This window comes from Salvelinus namaycush, chromosome 17 (assembly GCF_016432855.1).
Source record: "Salvelinus namaycush isolate Seneca chromosome 17, SaNama_1.0, whole genome shotgun sequence".
NCBI lineage: Eukaryota > Metazoa > Chordata > Actinopteri > Salmoniformes > Salmonidae > Salvelinus > Salvelinus namaycush.
Window position 1 is genome coordinate 12,556,457 of NC_052323.1, and position 17,214 is coordinate 12,573,670.

At 43.5% G+C, this 17,214-nt stretch overlaps 3 protein-coding genes across 3 annotated transcripts; all 3 read right to left on the reverse strand.

Annotated features, from left to right (window-relative positions):
• Positions 1-5,270: 5,270 nt before the first annotated feature.
• On the reverse strand, positions 5,271-7,688 carry LOC120061920 (protocadherin gamma-A2-like). The gene has a single exon (XM_039011701.1). The coding sequence runs from the start codon at positions 7,686-7,688 to the stop codon at positions 5,271-5,273; it is 2,418 nt and encodes an 805-aa protein (XP_038867629.1).
• A 112-nt stretch (positions 7,689-7,800) lies between these two features.
• On the reverse strand, positions 7,801-11,861 carry LOC120061921 (protocadherin beta-16-like). The gene is made up of 3 exons (XM_039011703.1): positions 11,795-11,861; positions 8,879-11,232; positions 7,801-7,902 (listed from the first exon to the last, which is right to left on the reverse strand). Exons 1-3 carry the CDS (start codon positions 11,859-11,861, stop codon positions 7,801-7,803), a joined length of 2,523 nt encoding a protein of 840 aa, XP_038867631.1.
• A 1,699-nt stretch (positions 11,862-13,560) lies between these two features.
• On the reverse strand, positions 13,561-15,951 carry LOC120061922 (protocadherin gamma-A10-like). Its single transcript, XM_039011704.1, has one exon. It carries the CDS (start codon positions 15,949-15,951, stop codon positions 13,561-13,563), a length of 2,391 nt encoding a protein of 796 aa, XP_038867632.1.
• Positions 15,952-17,214: the final 1,263 nt, after the last annotated feature.

A 17,214-nucleotide genomic window follows, 5' to 3' on the forward strand; every position in this document is an offset into this window, starting at 1 on the left:
AGGAAGGTGATTATGCCAAAAATACACTGAATAAAAATATAAACGCAACATGAAACAATTTCAACGATTTTGCTGAGTTACAGTTCATATAAGGAAATCAGTCAAATGAAATACATTCATTAGGGCCTATTCTATGGATTTCAGATGACTGGGCAGGGGTGCAGCCTTGGGTCGGCCTCGGAGGGCATAGGCCAACCCACTTGGCAGCCAGGTCCACCCACTGGGGAGCCAGCACCAGCCAATCAGAATGAGTGTTCTTCCCTACAAAATGGCTTTATCACAGACAGAAATATGCCTTAGCGCACCCCTCCTCCCCCCCCCCCCCCCCCAACCCAATTTGCTCGCTAACAGTGATGTAAACACATTTGTGCAGATCATTTGAGAGAAATAAGAGTTTTGTGCGTATGGAACATTTCTGGAATCTTTTATTTCAGCTCATGAAACATGGGACCAGCACTGTACATGTTGTGTTTATATTTTTGTTCAGTGTAGTTTGGAGTTTTTCATAAAACTGAGTTTACATTTTCAGCACCATGGACGCTAACGCTGCGAAATCCCTCTGCACTTCAGAGATACAGAGCCTATAGAAGGTCTACACCCCCTGTGGATTTCTTCACATTGTTTTATGTTACAAGGTTGGATTAAAATTGATTTAATTATATACATATACATATATAAAAAAATGTCAATGATCTACACAAAATACTCTGTCATTTCAAAGTTGGAGAAAAATTATATATTTTTTAAAGGTTAACGATAAATAAACCACTAATATACCTTGATTAGATAAGTATTCATCCCCATCGGTCAATACATGTTAAAAACACCAAGTCACTGATTACAGCTGTGACTCTTCTTGGGTAAGTCTCATAAGAGCTTTGCACACCTGTATTGTGAAATATTTGACAATTATTATTTTCAAAATTACTCAAGATCAGTCTAGGTGTTGGGGATCATGGCTAGACAGCAATTTTCAAGTATTGCTATAAAGTCAAAACTGTAACCACTCCTGAACATTCGCTGTGTTCTTGATAAATAAGCAACTCCAGGGTAGATTTGGCTTTGTGTTGTAGGTTATTGTCCTGCTGGAACGTGGATTCCTTTCCCAGTGTCTGGTGTAAAGCACACTGAAGCAGATTTTCTTCTAGAATTTTTTTCTTTGCAGTGTTTCTTTTGCCGTTTTATTTTAATGCCTTATTACATATGTATGTTTTGGAACATTCTGTATATTTTTATTCTTCTTTTCCCTCTGTCATTAAGGTCATTATTGTGAAGTCACTTCAATGTTGTTGATTCATCCTCACTTTTCTTCCATCACAGCCATTGAACTCTGAAGATGTTTTAAATCACCAATGGCCTCATGGTGACATCCCTAAGCACTGTTCTTCCTGTCCTGCAGCTCAGTTCAGAAGGACGACTGCATCTTTGATGTGTCTGGGTGATTTAATACATCATCCACAGTAACATTTTTAACATTTAACTTTAAGTTGAATCTGTGCTTGAAATTCAATACTTGACTGAGGGACCTTACAGATGTTGTATGTATGGGGGACATAGGAAGGGGTAGTCATTCAAAAAGCATGTCAACCCCTATTATTTCAGTCCAGCTTGGTCCGCAGGCAGTGTGTTGTCATTGTAAGAACGGATGAACTTGAAGTCACTGGTGTGCGAACCCGTTCGTCAGGTATGCATCATAATTTTAAGTGCTGTGGAGAGTTCCAGTGCCATCCACCTCTGCGTAGTTGGGAGGGAGATATGCGCTGGGGATGGCGACCGCTCCGTCAAACAACAGTCGGGGCTTTCTCCTGCGGCAAAACCTCACGGCCAGGATGACAAAAATGAAGGTGAGGAAAAAGGTGGATACGGACACCAGCGCGATGATCAGATAAGAGGTGAGTTTGGAATTGTTTTCATCATAAGAGACATCTTTCAGTTCTGGCACTTCAGCCAAGTTATCAGAAATCACCAAATACATGCTACAGGTGGCAGAGAGAGAGGGCTGTCCGTTATCTTTCACTGACACAATGAGGTTCTGTTTCATGCTGTCAGATTCAGAAATGTCCCGCTGTGTCCTGATCTCTCCACTGTGGAGACCAATAGTGAAAAGTCCCTGAACAGTGGATTTGACTATATGATAGGACAGCCAGGTGTTCTGCCCGGAGTCCGCGTCTACCGTTACCACCTTGGAAACCAGAGAGCCTCCGTGCGCAGCTTTGGGTACCAGCTCGGCCATGAAGGATTTCCCCTCCGGGGCGGGGTATAGTATCTGAGGAGAGTTGTCATTCACATCCGTTATGAACACACTGACCGTGACGTTGCTGCTGAGCGGAGGAGAACAGTTGTCTCTGGCCACCACGTGGACTTTAAAACTCCTGAACTGCTCATAATCAAATGACTTCACAGCGTGGATCACCCCCGTGTCTCCATTAACGGATAAAAATGAGGACACTTGGACACCGTTCACCCCACCAGGTAAGAGAGAATAAATCACTGTTCCGTTCTGTCTCCAGTCTGGGTCCCGTGCAGTAACAGAACACACGGAGGAACCGGGTTTGTTATTTTCAGTCACGTGGGCTTTATAGGACTGTTCCTCAAACACAGGTGGGTTGTCGTTGACGTCAGCTACAGATAACTGAACACTTTTAGAGGAGGACAGAGGTGGAGAGCCCTCGTCGGTGGCAGTGATTGTAATATTGTAATCAGACACTAGTTCATGGTCCAGTTCGCCCGTGGTCACCAGAGAATAGTAGTTTTTGATGGATGGAGCAGCGGACCTGTCGGTTATTCTCAGAGTCTCTATCCTGCACGTTAATGATGCCCACCTCTGTACTAAGTGACGCGTTCTCAGGTATGGGGTTACTCAGAGCTTTGAGAAAATTCATAGGGGCGTTGTCATTAAGATCAGTTATTTCTACTATCAACGTAGCATATGATGCCAACCCTAAGCCATCCTTCACACTGATTTGCATTTCATATGAGGATTCTTCTTCATAATCTAGTGACCCAACAACTGTAATTTCTCCTGTTTTATAGTTTAGAGAAAACACATTACTTTTTTAATCTGAAACATGATCAAAGGCATATGTTACTTCGCCATTGGGTCCCTCATCTCCATCCGTAGCACTCACTGTAACCACTACAGTATCTAAAGGAGAGTTTTCAGGCAGACTGGCTTTATAGACGGCCTGGCTAAACACTGGGGCGTTATCGTTAGCATCCAGTACAGTGACGTGTATGACTACAGTACCTGATCTCTGCGGAGTGCCTCCGTCAGATGCAACTGGTATTAGATTTATCTCTTGCCCCCTTTTCACGATCTAACTCCTTGTCTAACACTAATTCACCGTACTTGCGTCCCCCATTTTTTGTATTAACATTCAAAATGAAGTGATCATCATTTTCTAGAGTATAGCTTTGAACCGTATTCTGTCCTATATCAGCATCATGGGCCTCGTCTAGACAAAAACGACCATCTTTGGCTACAGATTCTCTTATTTCCATTTTGATAATCTCTTCCTTAAGAGATTGCAGCTCCAAAGGATCCTCCAATACAAGTTCCTGGTTTAAAACACACGAAACCTTCTTGCCACAAAGCCCCTCTCTGTCAATCCTTCCCGCAACAATCAAATCCCCAGTACTCAGATTAACGTCACAATAACGTTTTTGGTTCCCTTCGGTGTCAATACGGGCCTTACGAACGGACAGTCCTCCTGCCCCCAGCCCGAGATACTTGGCTATATTTCCAATCACAGATCCGCGTTTCATCTCCTCCGGAAAATAATATCTCAGGTCTCCATTGGTGAAGTGCAGCGGTAGAAGAAAGAAAACAAAGCCGCAGATCAGGCCTGTCATCGAGATTCCTTTGTGACTCATCCTGGGATTAAAAACGTCAAAATAACATATAGTCTAAATACTGCAGTGTAAAGAAATAGTAATACACAAAAAGATACCGTTTGATCAAAATGATATCCTCAAAATGTGCATGCTATATTTGTCCGTCTCAAATCTTTCCGCAACTAATTGGTACACGAACACCCGATCCTTATAACAACACCAGTAGGTGGAGAACAGTATCTATAAAAACGTAGCTGTTGAACAGCGACAGAGTGAGTACCCTTCAGATATTATACATATTACCTGACATTCTTTTATATGGTCCACGAAAAGTCGTTCTAGGCCTCTGAATAACCTAGGCTGAATTGATTTGTAAACTATTGGAAATAACCAATAGAAGACCAAAAAACGACATTGTAAACATCACAAAAACATGAATTATTGCCAATCATCCTGTGTTGATATGAGTTAAGATCAGGTAGATTAAAGACATTATACAATAGAGCACATGCGAGAGGGGGTGCAGTAGGCTACAATTCAAATATCAAATGTATGCAATTTATGGTGCTGGTCATTCAGCCACAACAACTCATCAGTGCAATAAACAAAAACAGAGTATGGCAAGGAATGAAAGTTATGACAGTCAACAACCATTATTAGTAAACCCTACTGGCATAGAAGGGAATTGTGTGCGTTTTCAGCACCATGGACAGCGACAAAGCGAGGCGCTGCCAGTCAGAAACTTAACACCACTTTTTAAAAATGTATTTTTACTTAACTAGGCAAGTAAGTTAGGAACAAATTCTTATTTTCAATGACACCCTACCCCTAACCCGAGCGACGCTGGGCCAATTGTGCGCCGCCCTACGGGACTCCCAATCACAGCCGGTTGTGATACAGCCTGGAATCGAACCAGGTTCTGTAGTGACACCGCTAGCACTGAGATGCAGTGCCTTAGACCGCTGTGCCACTCCGGAGAAGCATTGTCTCATCACTGACTGTAAATAGCTCTCCATATTAGGAAAGTATTTATTTCATTCCCAAAACAAGCTAAATATCCCTTCACTCAAACAGAGTCAAATATCAACCCATTTCCTTTAACCTCAAAACTGTGCAGAGTATATGTGAAAAATTCAATCACAAACAGTAGGCTACATATCCCACATCACAAACCACACCACATAATGTTAACATCCGTGGATTTCTCACTTTAATTTAGGGGTGATTGAAAGAAATCATCCAATGAGTTGCAAAGTACATCACAACTGGACAACAAACAAGTTGCCTAAATAGACAAGCTGAATTACACATTCCTGTGTACACATGGGGAGAATGATTTTCTCCAAGGTAATTTAAAAAGAAAAGCCTCTTAGCTGTAATTTAATGAAAATATACCACATTCAAAAACATATCAAACCAAAATAAGTAGATTTTATTTACAGTAACGGGCCTACCTCTGGTGAACCATCAGAGCCATAAAGCTCTTCGGCAAAGTCTGTTGGAGTTTTTTTCAGAGTCTGGTCCGCGGGCAGTGTGTTGTCATTGTAAGATGTGACGAACTTGAAATCACTTGTGTGCGAGCCCGTCGTCAAGTATGCGTCATAATTGTAAGTGCTGCGGAGAGTTCCCACTCCATCCCCCTCTGCGTAGTTGGGAGGGAGATACTCGCTGGGGATGGCGACCGCTCCGTCAAACAACAGTCTGGGCTTTCTCCTGCGACAAAACCTCACGGCCAGGATGACAATAATGAAGGTGAGGAAAAGGGTGGAGACGGACACCAGCGCGATGATCAGATAAGAGGTGAGTTTGGAATTGCTCTCATCATAAGAGACATCTTTCAGTTCTGGCACTTCAGCCAAGTTATCAGAAATCACCAAATACATGCTACAGGTGGCAGAGAGAGAGGGCTGTCCGTTATCTTTCACTGACACAATGAGGTTCTGTTTCATGCTGTCAGATTCAGAAATGTCCCGCTGTGTCCTGATCTCTCCACTGTGGAGACCAATAGTGAAAAGTCCCGGATCAGTGGATTTGACTATATGATAGGACAGCCAGGCGTTCTGCCCGGAGTCCGCGTCTACCGCTATCACCTTGGAAACCAGAGAGCCCCCGTGCGCAGCTTTGGGGACCAGCTCCGTCATGAAGGAGTTTCCCTCCGGGGCGGGGTATAGTATCTGAGGAGAATTGTCATTCACATCCGTTATGAACACACTGACCGTGACGTTGCTGCTGAGTGGAGGAGAACCGTTGTCTCTAGCCACCACGTAGACCTTAACGCTCCTGAACTGCTCATAATCAAACGACCTCACAGCGTGGATCACTCCCGTGTCTCCGTTAACGGATAAAAACGAGGACACTTGGACACCGTTCACCTCACCAGGTAAGAGAGAATAAATCACTGTTCCGTTCTGTCTCCAGTCTGGGTCCCGTGCAGTAACGGAACACACGGAGGAACCGGGTTTGTTATTTTCAGTCACGTGGGCTTTATAGGACTGTTCCTCAAACACAGGTGGGTTGTCGTTGACGTCAGCTACAGATAACTGAACACTTTTAGAGGAGGACAGAGGTGGAGAGCCCTCGTCGGTGGCAGTGATTGTAATGTTGTAATCAGACACTAGTTCCCGGTCCAGTTCGCTCGTGGTCACCAGAGAATAGTAGTTTTTGATGGATGGCACCAGCTTAAAGGGAACGTTTTGCTGAATGGAGCAGCGGACCTGTCGGTTATTCTCAGAGTCTCTATCCTGCACGTTAATGATGCCCACCTCTGTACCAGGAGACGCGTTCTCGGATATGGGATTAGTCAGAGATTTGAGATATATCACAGGGGCGTTGTCATTTACGTCAGTTATTTCTATAATAACTTTAGTGTCTGAGGAAAGTCCATAACCATCTTTTCCTTCTATGAACATTTCATATTTGGATTCATCTTCGTAGTCTATCTCTCCTACTACTGTCACTTCTCCAGTTACGTGGTTCAATGTAAACACTTTCCTTGTCTTATCAGACATTCGACTAAATTCAAATGTCACTTCTCCATTCATTCCTTCATCTGCATCAGTACTGCTGACAGTAAGAACTAGTCTACCTAAAGGAGAGTTTTCAGGCAGACTGGCTTTATAGACGGCCTGGCTAAACACTGGGGCGTTATCGTTAGCATCCAGCACAGTGACGTGTATGACTACAGTACCTGATCTCTGCGGAGTGCCTCCGTCCACAGCTGTTAGCAATAATTTCAACTCCTGCTGTTGTTCACGATCTAACTCTTTATCTAAAACCAACTCTCCATATTTACTACCGGCAGCAGTCGTTTGAACACTTAAAGCAAAATGATCATTTCTCTGCAGAGTGTAGCTTTGAACAGCATTTTGTCCTATATCCGCGTCGTGAGCTGCGTTCACACGAAAGCGAGCGCCTTTGAATGCGGATTCCGCTATTTCCAGTTTGATTGTATCCTTTGGAAAGAAGGGTGTATTGTCGTTGATATCTTGGATTTGAAGTGATATACGATGCAACTCCAGAGGACTCTCTAAGACCAACTCAAACCTAAGAATACAGGACATCTTTTCTCCACATAGCTCCTCTCTGTCAATCCTTTCGGCAACAATAAAATCCCCGGTACTCAGATTAATGTCACAATAACGTTTTCGGTTCCCTTCGGTATCAACTCGGACATTACGAGCGGAAAGTCTGCTCGCCTCCAGCCCGAGATCCTTGGCTATATTTCCAATAACAGATCCTCGTTTCATCTCCTCCGGAAAAGAATAGCTCACGTCTCCATAGGTGGAGTGCAGCGGTAGAAGAAAGAAAGCAAAGCAGAAGACCAGGCTTGTCACCGAGATTCCTTTGTGACCCATCCTGGGATTAAAAGCGCCGATACACCATATAGCCAAGATACTACACTGTAAACAAATAGTATTCCACAAAAAGATTCAGTGTAATCAAAATGATATCCTCAAATTGTGCACGCTATATGACCGTCTCCAGTCTTTTCCGCAGCTTAATGGCACCCGAACACCCGAGTCTTGTAACACCACCAGTGGGTGGAGAACTGGATCTATCCAAACACAGCTGGTGAACAGCGACACTGTGAGTACTCAACAGAAATGACACATGTTCACATATCATTCTAAATCCATATTTTAGGAGAAGTCATCATATGAAGTTATAGAAGTAGGATGCATGATTGGCTACTATTTGAAATCATTTTCACCCTTTTGGAAAACACAGGAAACGACAGTAGCTCACATAAAACCCACACACCCTAAATTATGACATGAAAACCATCCTCATACTACATGAGTTAATTGGGTGGAAAAAATACATTACAAAGGGAACCAATTTGCGGGAAAATATCGGCCTACATCGCAAATGTCCGATTTTAGTGTTGATCTATCAGTCAGCACACTCATCCATGCAATACACAAAAACAGAAAGTATGGTAATCAATGAAAGTGATGACAGTCTAAAAGTGATGAATACCTCTGCCTACTGGCTTCAAATGTGATTTTAGAAATTTCAGCCCCACGGATAGTGACCTCGCAACGCTTCCCGATGCACTTCAAATACTCTCACACCGATTCTCTGATAACCAAATAGCTCTCCGTAGACAGCATTTCTCTTGTAAACTACAACCCAATTCCAAATAGGCTTTCATTCCTAGAGTGATAAATTCATGACATCGAACCATTTTCTGTAATCTCAAAACTGTGCCGCCAGCGTGAATGTGAACATTCACATCAATCAATCACAAACAGTAAATAACCCATCACAAATAAAACCCTATCATAATATCATCTCTGGACTTCTCACAAAACTTTCAGGCGATTCAAATAATCATCCAAAACTTCACATCCGAACTGGATTACAAACAAGTTACTTAAAGCTAAGATGCATTGATGGAGGCCTTCTCCCGTGGACCCGTGGGAATAGGGATTTTCTCCAGGGAAAAAATAACAATATTTATTTTAGCTGTATAAAAAGATATCTAGCCTCTTTCAACATTGATTCCAAATCTAGGTTATTTATATTAACAATAAATGCCTACCTCTGGTGAACCATCAGAGCCATCAAGCTCTTCGGCAAAGTCTGTTGGAGTTTTTTTCAGAGTCTGGTCCGCGGGCAGTGTGTTGTCATTGTAAGATGTGACGAACTTGAAGTCACTTGTGTGCGAGCCCGTCGTCAAGTATGCGTCATAATTGTAAGTGCTGCGGAGAGTTCCCACTCCATCCACCTCTGCGTAGTTGGGAGGGAGATACGCACTGGGGATGGCGACCGCTCCATCAAACAACAGTCGGGGCTTTCTCCTGCGGCAAAACCTCACGGCCAGGATGACAATAATGAAGGTGAGGAAAAAGGTGGAGACGGACACCAGCGCGATGATCAGATAAGAGGTGAGTTTGGAATTGCTCTCATCATAAGAGACATCTTTCAGTTCTGGCACTTCAGCCAAGTTATCAGAAATCACCAAATACATGCTACAGGTGGCAGAGAGAGAGGGCTGTCCGTTATCTTTCACTGACACAATGAGGTTCTGTTTCATGCTGTCAGATTCAGAAATGTCCCGCTGTGTCCTGATCTCTCCACTGTGGAGACCAATAGTGAAAAGTCCCGGATCAGTGGATTTGACTATATGATAGGACAGCCAGGCGTTCTGCCCGGAGTCCGCGTCTACCGCTATCACCTTGGAAACCAGAGAGCCCCCGTGCGCAGCTTTGGGGACCAGCTCCGTCATGAAGGAGTTTCCCTCCGGGGCGGGGTATAGTATCTGAGGAGAATTGTCATTCACATCCGTTATGAACACACTGACCGTGACGTTGCTGCTGAGTGGAGGAGAACCGTTGTCTCTAGCCAACACGTAGACCTTAACGCTCCTGAACTGCTCATAATCAAACGACCTCACAGCGTGGATCACTCCCGTGTCTCCGTTAACGGATAAAAACGAGGGCACTGGTACACCGTTCACCTCACCAGGTAAGAGAGAATACATCACTGTTCCGTTCTGTCTCCAGTCTGGGTCCCGTGCAGTAACAGAACACACAGAGGAACCGGGTTTGTTATTTTCAGTCACGTGGGCTTTATAGGACTGTTCCTCAAACACAGGTGGGTTGTCGTTGACGTCAGCTACAGATAACTGAACACTTTTAGAGGAGGACAGAGGTGGAGAGCCCTCGTCGGTGGCAGTGATTGTAATGTTGTAATCAGACACTAGTTCCCGGTCCAGTTCGCTCGTGGTCACCAGAGAATAGTAGTTTTTGATGGATGGCACCAGCTTAAAGGGAACGTTTTGTTGAATGGAGCAGCGGACCTGTCGGTTATTCTCAGAGTCTCTATCCTGCACGTTAATGATGCCCACCTCTGTACCAGGAGACGCGTTCTCGGATATGGGGTTAGTCAGAGATTTGAGATATATCACAGGGGCGTTGTCATTTACGTCAGTTATTTCTATTATAACTTTGGCATATGAAGCTAAACCTAAACCATCTTTCGCTTTGATACGCAATTCAAATGACGAAACCGCTTCGAAATCAATTGTGCCTATAACACCAATTTCTCCTGTTGGACGGTTGATAGAAAATATTTTCTTTACTTCTTCTGAAACATGACCAAAGTCATACGTGACCTCCCCATTCACTCCCTCGTCTGCATCGGTAGCCTTCACTGCAATTACTGCAGTATTTAAAGGAGAGTTTTCAGGCAGACTGACTTTATAGACGGCCTGGCTAAACACTGGGACGTTATCGTTAGCATCCAGTACAGTGACGTGTATGACTACAGTACCTGATCTCTGCGGAGTGCCTCCGTCCACAGCGGTAAGCAACAGCTTCAAATCATGTCTTTGTTCACGATCAAGCTCTTTCTCTAGAACAAGCTGGACAATATTACTATCTACAGCCAATACGAAATTCTCATTTCTTTCTAGTGTGTATTTTTGGACTGAGTTCTGTCCTATATCCGCATCATGAGCCTCCTCCAATAGGAATCGAGTGCCTTTATCTGCCGATTCTCCTATTTCCATATATATCATCCCCTCGTTAAATTGTGGTCCGTTGTCGTTAATATCTTGGATGTTGAGGTTGATACGATGAAGCTCCAAAGGATTCTCTAATAAAAGTTCCTGTTTTAAAACGCATGAAGACTTTTCGCCACAAAGCCCTTCTCTGTCAATTCTCTCCGCAACAATCAAATCTCCGGTACTCAAATTAACGTCACAGTACCGATTGTCGTTCCCTTCGGTGTCAGTACGGGCCTTACGAATAGAAAGTCTCCTCGCCTCCAGCCCGAGATCCTTGGCTATATTTCCAATAACAGATCCGCGTTTCATCTCCTCCGGAAAAGAATAGCTCACGTCTCCATAGGCGGAGTGCAGCGGTAGAAGAAAGAAAGAAATGCCGCAGACCAGGCCTGTCACCGAGATTCCTTTGTGTCCCATCCTGGGATTAAAACGTCGAACAACTTGGTTAGATTTTGAAATGGAAACAAACAGTATTCCACAAAAAAATATTTAGCCTGATGAAACTAGTCAGAACACAATGTGCACGCAATTTGAAACGTCTCCAATCTTCTCTACAGCTCAGTGGCACCCGAGCACCCGAGCGTTGTGACAACACCAGTTGGTGGGGAACTGGGTTTATCCAAGCATAGCTGGTGAACAGCGACATGTTGAGCATATCTTTAGAAATTACACAAAGCAACGATTTTTCTAAATATTTCATAAAAAGTTAAGTATGCTTATAAGTAAGCTGCTTTATAACTATTGGGGATAACTTTTACCTCCAGTGTCTTGAAATAAGCATAACCAACTATACGGATAGGAACGGGCATTATATTAAATCACAACAGATAAATCGTTGTATGAAAACCGTCTACATACTCTGGTGAAAGAGACATAACAAAATAGTTTAGGCCTACATATCTGGTTCGAATCCCGAGCTACTAGGTAAAAATCTGTCAATGTTTCCCCCCGAGCAAGCCCTAGTAGCTCTGGATAAGAGCGTGACAAAACAGTCAAACTGTAGGCGGGCTTCCATTGATCCAGGTTTATTCGACAAAAGCAATGTCACAAAACAATTAATTGCGACACATGTAATGGAAACTGCAGCCATAGGAGACATTTTCTAAAGATAAAACCTGGTCTCAGAGCATTTTAAATGATTCTTTACGTAAATCCAAGACACTCCATTTAGCATGATATGTTACGTTTCAAATGGTATGTATTAAGGGTAGGGTTAGGTGAAGGGACGGGTTAGCTAACATGCTAAGTAGTTGCAAAGTAGCATAAAAGCAGTAAGTAGTTGAAAAGTTGCTAATTAGCTATAATGCAAAAGTTGTCCGATGAGATTCAAACTCGCAACCTTTGGGTTGCTGGAAGTTTGCGTTATACGCGCACACATGGGTTGCTGGACGTTTGAGTTATACGCCCACCCATCCACCCATCCACCACGACAAACCACCCTACTTTCGTTTTTGCCTTAAGTAACCATCTGTCTTATGTAACCATACTAAACATATTATACATACTAAATGAAGAGCCTAGGATTTACGTACAGAATAATAGGAAATTCTCAGACCAGGTTGAAAAATCGACATCATTTTTATCCATTTAACGGGTGGATTTTTCATTTTTTTCTAACTTTCTTGATTTCGACAAATGATGATGGAAAGAAACAACAAAATGATTGACAAATACTTTTGAAGGTTCGTGGGGCACGTGATGTAATCATGTAACTATGAGCTCCACTCCACATTCAATTCCAAATGCCTACTGCTTGCAAAATAAAAATTTATACTATAAAAAAGTACGTTTCTTTGCAGGACAAGATTTGTCCTGACTTTGAAGAATGTCCGAATTGCTTCGCCTTGCGTTTCTGGTTGGCTGGTAATTTTCACCAATCAATTATTTCAGATCTACAGGATTGCAAGTTTCACCATAGCATGGACTTTGGCGATACTGTCACATGACAATTATTAGAATATGGCAAAAATGTATCAATTATTGCATTCTGTCTACGCTGGCTTTCGCAGGCTACCTGAGAAATTAAACAGTTAGGTGGAAGTGCATACAGACTCTCGATCAGTTGTTAATGAGCAATTTCTCTAAATGGGTAATGGAAACACTTCAACCACTAGATTTATATTCCACGCTGTAGGTTCTTTAGAAAAAGTGTTGTTTTAGGTGCGACGTCATTGCGTCCAGCTGTTTTATCGACACAAGATAGTTCAATAGAAACGCACCCTAGCAAGCAGTTGCCGCGTATATTTTCTATGCAAACTTTTTTAATGTCGACGAAAAAAATCACTGGGCAAGTTACTGGAAAGAGATAATGCTAAATGAGCGTTAGCCTACAGAGATGTTCTGAATTTCAGCACCATGGACAGCTACACTGTAATAAACTCTCCACAGACAGCATTTACTCATTTTCTTTTAACCTCAAAACTGTGAAGCATGTAGGCTATGTGAAAACTCCACCTAATACAACAATCACAAACACACCCCATCAAAAAAAGGACATTAGCATCTGAAGACTGAGGCTATCAGTTAAATAGCGAGGGGATGGAAATAATCATCTAACAAAATTACATATTTCCTGAAACCTTAAGCATATGTAAGCTGCCTAAATAGCCCAGCTAGAGAATTGAGTAAGTCCTTGAGACTAGTGAATTCTCCAGGGGGGAAAAAGAAGAAAATAAGTATAGCCTCTATTCCATCATGTTGGTCTTAAAGCAAATCTAGATGATATATATTTGCAGGCCTACCTCTGGGGACACATCAGAGTCATCAAGAGCCTCAGCAAAGTCTGTTGGAGTTTTTCTCAGAGTCTGGTCCGCGAGCAGAGTGTTGTCGTTGTAAGATGTGACGAACTTGAAGTCACTTGTGTGCGAGCCCGTCGTCAGGTATGCGTCATAATTGTAAGTGCTGCGGAGAGTTCCCGCGCCATCCACCTCTGCGTAGTTGGGAGGGAGATACGCGCTGGGGATGGCGACCGCTCCGTCAAACAACAGTCTGGGCTTTCTCCTGCGGCAAAACCTCACGGCCAGGATGACAAAAATGAAGGTGAGGAAAAAGGTGGAGACGGACACCAGCGCGATGATCAGATAAGAGGTGAGTTTGGAATTGTTTTCATCATAAGAGACATCTTTCAGTTCTGGCACTTCAGCCAAGTTATCAGAAATCACCAAATACATGCTACAGGTGGCAGAGAGAGAGGGCTGTCCGTTATCTTTCACTGACACAATGAGGTTCTGTTTCATGCTGTCAGATTCAGAAATGTCCCGCTGTGTCCTGATCTCTCCGCTGTGGAGACCAATAGTGAAAAGTCCCGGATCAGTGGATTTGACTATATGATAGGACAGCCAGGCGTTCTGCCCGGAGTCCGCATCCACCGCAATCACCTTGGAAACCAGAGAGCCCCCGTGCGCAGCTTTGGGGACCAGCTCAGTCATGAATGAGTTCCGCTCCGGGGCGGGGTATAGTATCTGAGGAGAGTTGTCATTCACATCCGTTATGAACACACTGACCGTGACGTTGCTGCTGAGTGGAGGAGAACCGTTGTCTCTGGCCACCACGTGGACCTTAAAACTCCTGAACTGCTCATAATCAAACGACCTCACAGCGTGGATCACCCCCGTGTCTCCGTTAACGGATAAAAATGAGGACACTTGGACACCGTTCACCTCACCAGGTAAGAGAGAATAAATCACTGTTCCGTTCTGTCTCCAGTCTGGGTCCCGTGCAGTAACAGAACACACGGAGGAACCGGGTTTGTTATTTTCAGTCATTTGGGCTTTATAGGACTGTTCCTCAAACACAGGTGGGTTGTCGTTGACGTCAGCTACAGATAACGGAACACTTTTAGAGGAGGACAGAGGTGGAGAGCCTTCGTCGGTGGCAGTGATAGTAATATTGTAATCAGACACTAGTTCACGGTCCAGTTCACCTGTGGTCACCAGAGAATAATAGTTTTTGATGGATGGCACCAGCTTAAAAGGAAGGTTTTGCTGAATGGAGCAGCGGACCTGTCGGTTATTCTCAGAGTCTCTATCCTGCACGTTAATGATGCCCACCTCTGTACCAGGAGACGCGTTCTCAGGTATGGGGTTAGTCAGAGATTTTAGATATATCACAGGGGCGTTGTCATTAATATCTGTGATGTCTATTATGACTTTAGAATATGATGCTAACCCTAAACCATCCTTAGCTTGAATACGCAATTCAAATGAAGACAGCTCTTCATAGTCAATAGATCCAATAACTCTGATTTCACCCATTTTCGAATTGATGAAAAACATGTTCTTATCCTCCTCTGAAATATGGCCGAAGTCATAGGTAACTTCCCCATTCACTCCCTCATCTGCATCTGTAGCACTCACTGTAACCACTACAGTATCTAAAGGAGGGTTTTCAGGCAGACTGGCTTTATAGACGGCCTGGCTAAACACTGGGGCGTTATCGTTAGCATCCAGTATAGTGACGTGTATGACTACAGTACCTGATCTTTGCGGTGTTCCTCCGTCAGATGCAGATAGCAATACTGTTAACTCCCGTTCCTGCTCACGATCAAGCTCTTTGTCCAGGACTAGTTCAATTACATTTGTATCAACACTCAAAATGAAATGACCATTTCTTTGTAATGTATATTTTTGGACTGCATTCTGTGCTATATCTGCATCGTGGGCCTCTTCTAATAAGAAACGGGCTCCTTTAATAGCTGATTCTCTTATCTCTATTTTTATCAATTCATCTTTAAATTGCGGGGAGTTGTCATTTATATCTTGAACATGAAGACTGATACTGTGAAGCTCCAAAGGATTCTCCAATACAAGTTCCTGTTTTAAAACGCACGATGCCTTCTTGCCACAAAGCCCCTCTCTGTCAATTCTCTCCGCAACAATCAGATCTCCGGTACTCAGATTAATGTCACAATACCGTTTGCGGTTCCCTTCGGTATCAATACGGGCCTTACGAGCGGAAAGTCTGCTCGCCTCCAGCCCGAGATCCTTGGCTATATTTCCAATAACAGATCCGCGTTTCATCTCCTCCGGAAAAGAATAGCTCACGTCTCCATAGGCGGAGTGCAGCGGTGAAAGAAAGAAAGCAAAGCAGAAGACCAGGCCTGACATTGAGAATCCTTTGTTCAGCATCCTTAGACTTCCAACAACATCTATATATATAGTTAACCAGATCGATGTATGGAGAAAGTATTCCACAAAAAGATCAACATTCACTAGATTATCAAAACAAAATATGTGCGCAGTCTGACCGTTTACCTCTACTGTTTTCTGCAGTGAAATGACACCAGAGCTTTGTTAATGACAACACCAATGGGTGGAGAGCTGTATCTATTCTACCTCCGCTGGTGAACAGCGACACTATGAGCACCATTCAGAAATTACCCATATTTACCAATACACACTGGCATTGGTCTAAATAGGCCTACATTTCAATAAAAGTAGTAAGTAAACTGTATTTGCGTCATCAAACATTGGAAACAAGATGTATGCCTCCAGCATATGGGAATAAAGAAAAAAGGGAAGAAAAAAAGGCACGGAAGAAGAAAAAAATAACCACTGTTCTCACAAAAACTATTCGCACTCATTATGTTATTTTTTGTGTATTATTTTTTGTGTATTTTTTTGTAATTTAGCATTGCAGATAGAGTGTGGGTTCTATCATTGTAAATCTCTGCATCATTTCCAATCCGCCATATATATATTTTTAAATATATGTTTCCCCTTCTTTGTTATTTTACGCTAATCCTACCACCCCAATCCCAAATTGAGAAAAATAATGAGTTAGGGAAATGTCAGGTAGGTGAAAAAACTACATTACAAAAAGATAGCTATAGGCCTATCTTCTGTCAAAATTGAGGTAAAACGCACATAAAAAGAGTTGCAGTGTAATTTTTTTAACCCTCCCGTTGTCTCGGCGGGTCAGAGCGACCCCGGGCAGTTCCGAGTTGATTGCCCGTGTCTGTGTGTGGGTCGGAGTGACCCCGGCAGCGTTAGCAAGGTGTATGTTGTAACCCTCCTGCCCCTGTGTGGGCGGGGTCATAGTGACGTCAGAGGGGTCAGAGTGACCCTCGGCAGCGTTACCAGTCGCTTCCCCCGTGTCTGTGTGGGTCAGAGAGACCCTGGCAGGCCGGGGTCACAGTGACCCAACACCACCACCTGCTGGATACTAGTAAAAGGTCCTGCCCCAAAATTGACACGCTCAACATTCCGGGCAAGGGCCTGTGTCGAATACGGCCCTCTGTCCCCACCGTCGGGCCCTTGGGCCCCGTGTGAGTTTGGATATTGAATCTAAAAACGCCCCCCTACAAACTACTTTCCCTTGGTTGTGGAAATTGTGCCTTTCGGGTATGGCTGTTGTTACACAACCTTCCC

Excerpts from the sequence above, each read along its gene's own strand:
- LOC120061920 (XM_039011701.1), bottom strand. The coding sequence starts at position 7,688 with ATGGGTCACAAAGGAATCTCGGTGACAAGCCTGGTCTTCTGCTTTGCT.
- LOC120061921 (XM_039011703.1), bottom strand. The coding sequence starts at position 11,861 with ATGGAAGCCCGCCTACAGTTTGACTGTTTTGTCACGCTCTTATCCAGA. Across the intron at positions 11,233-11,794 it reads AGCTACTAGGGCTTGCTCGG|TGGTCTGCGGCATTTCTTTC; the intron begins GGGGAAACATTG and ends CGGTGACAGGCC. Across the intron at positions 7,903-8,878 it reads GCTCTGATGGTTCACCAGAG|CTGTGTTTGGATAGATCCAG; the intron begins GTAGGCATTTAT and ends GCTGTTCACCAG.
- LOC120061922 (XM_039011704.1), bottom strand. The coding sequence starts at position 15,951 with ATGTCAGGCCTGGTCTTCTGCTTTGCTTTCTTTCTTTCACCGCTGCAC.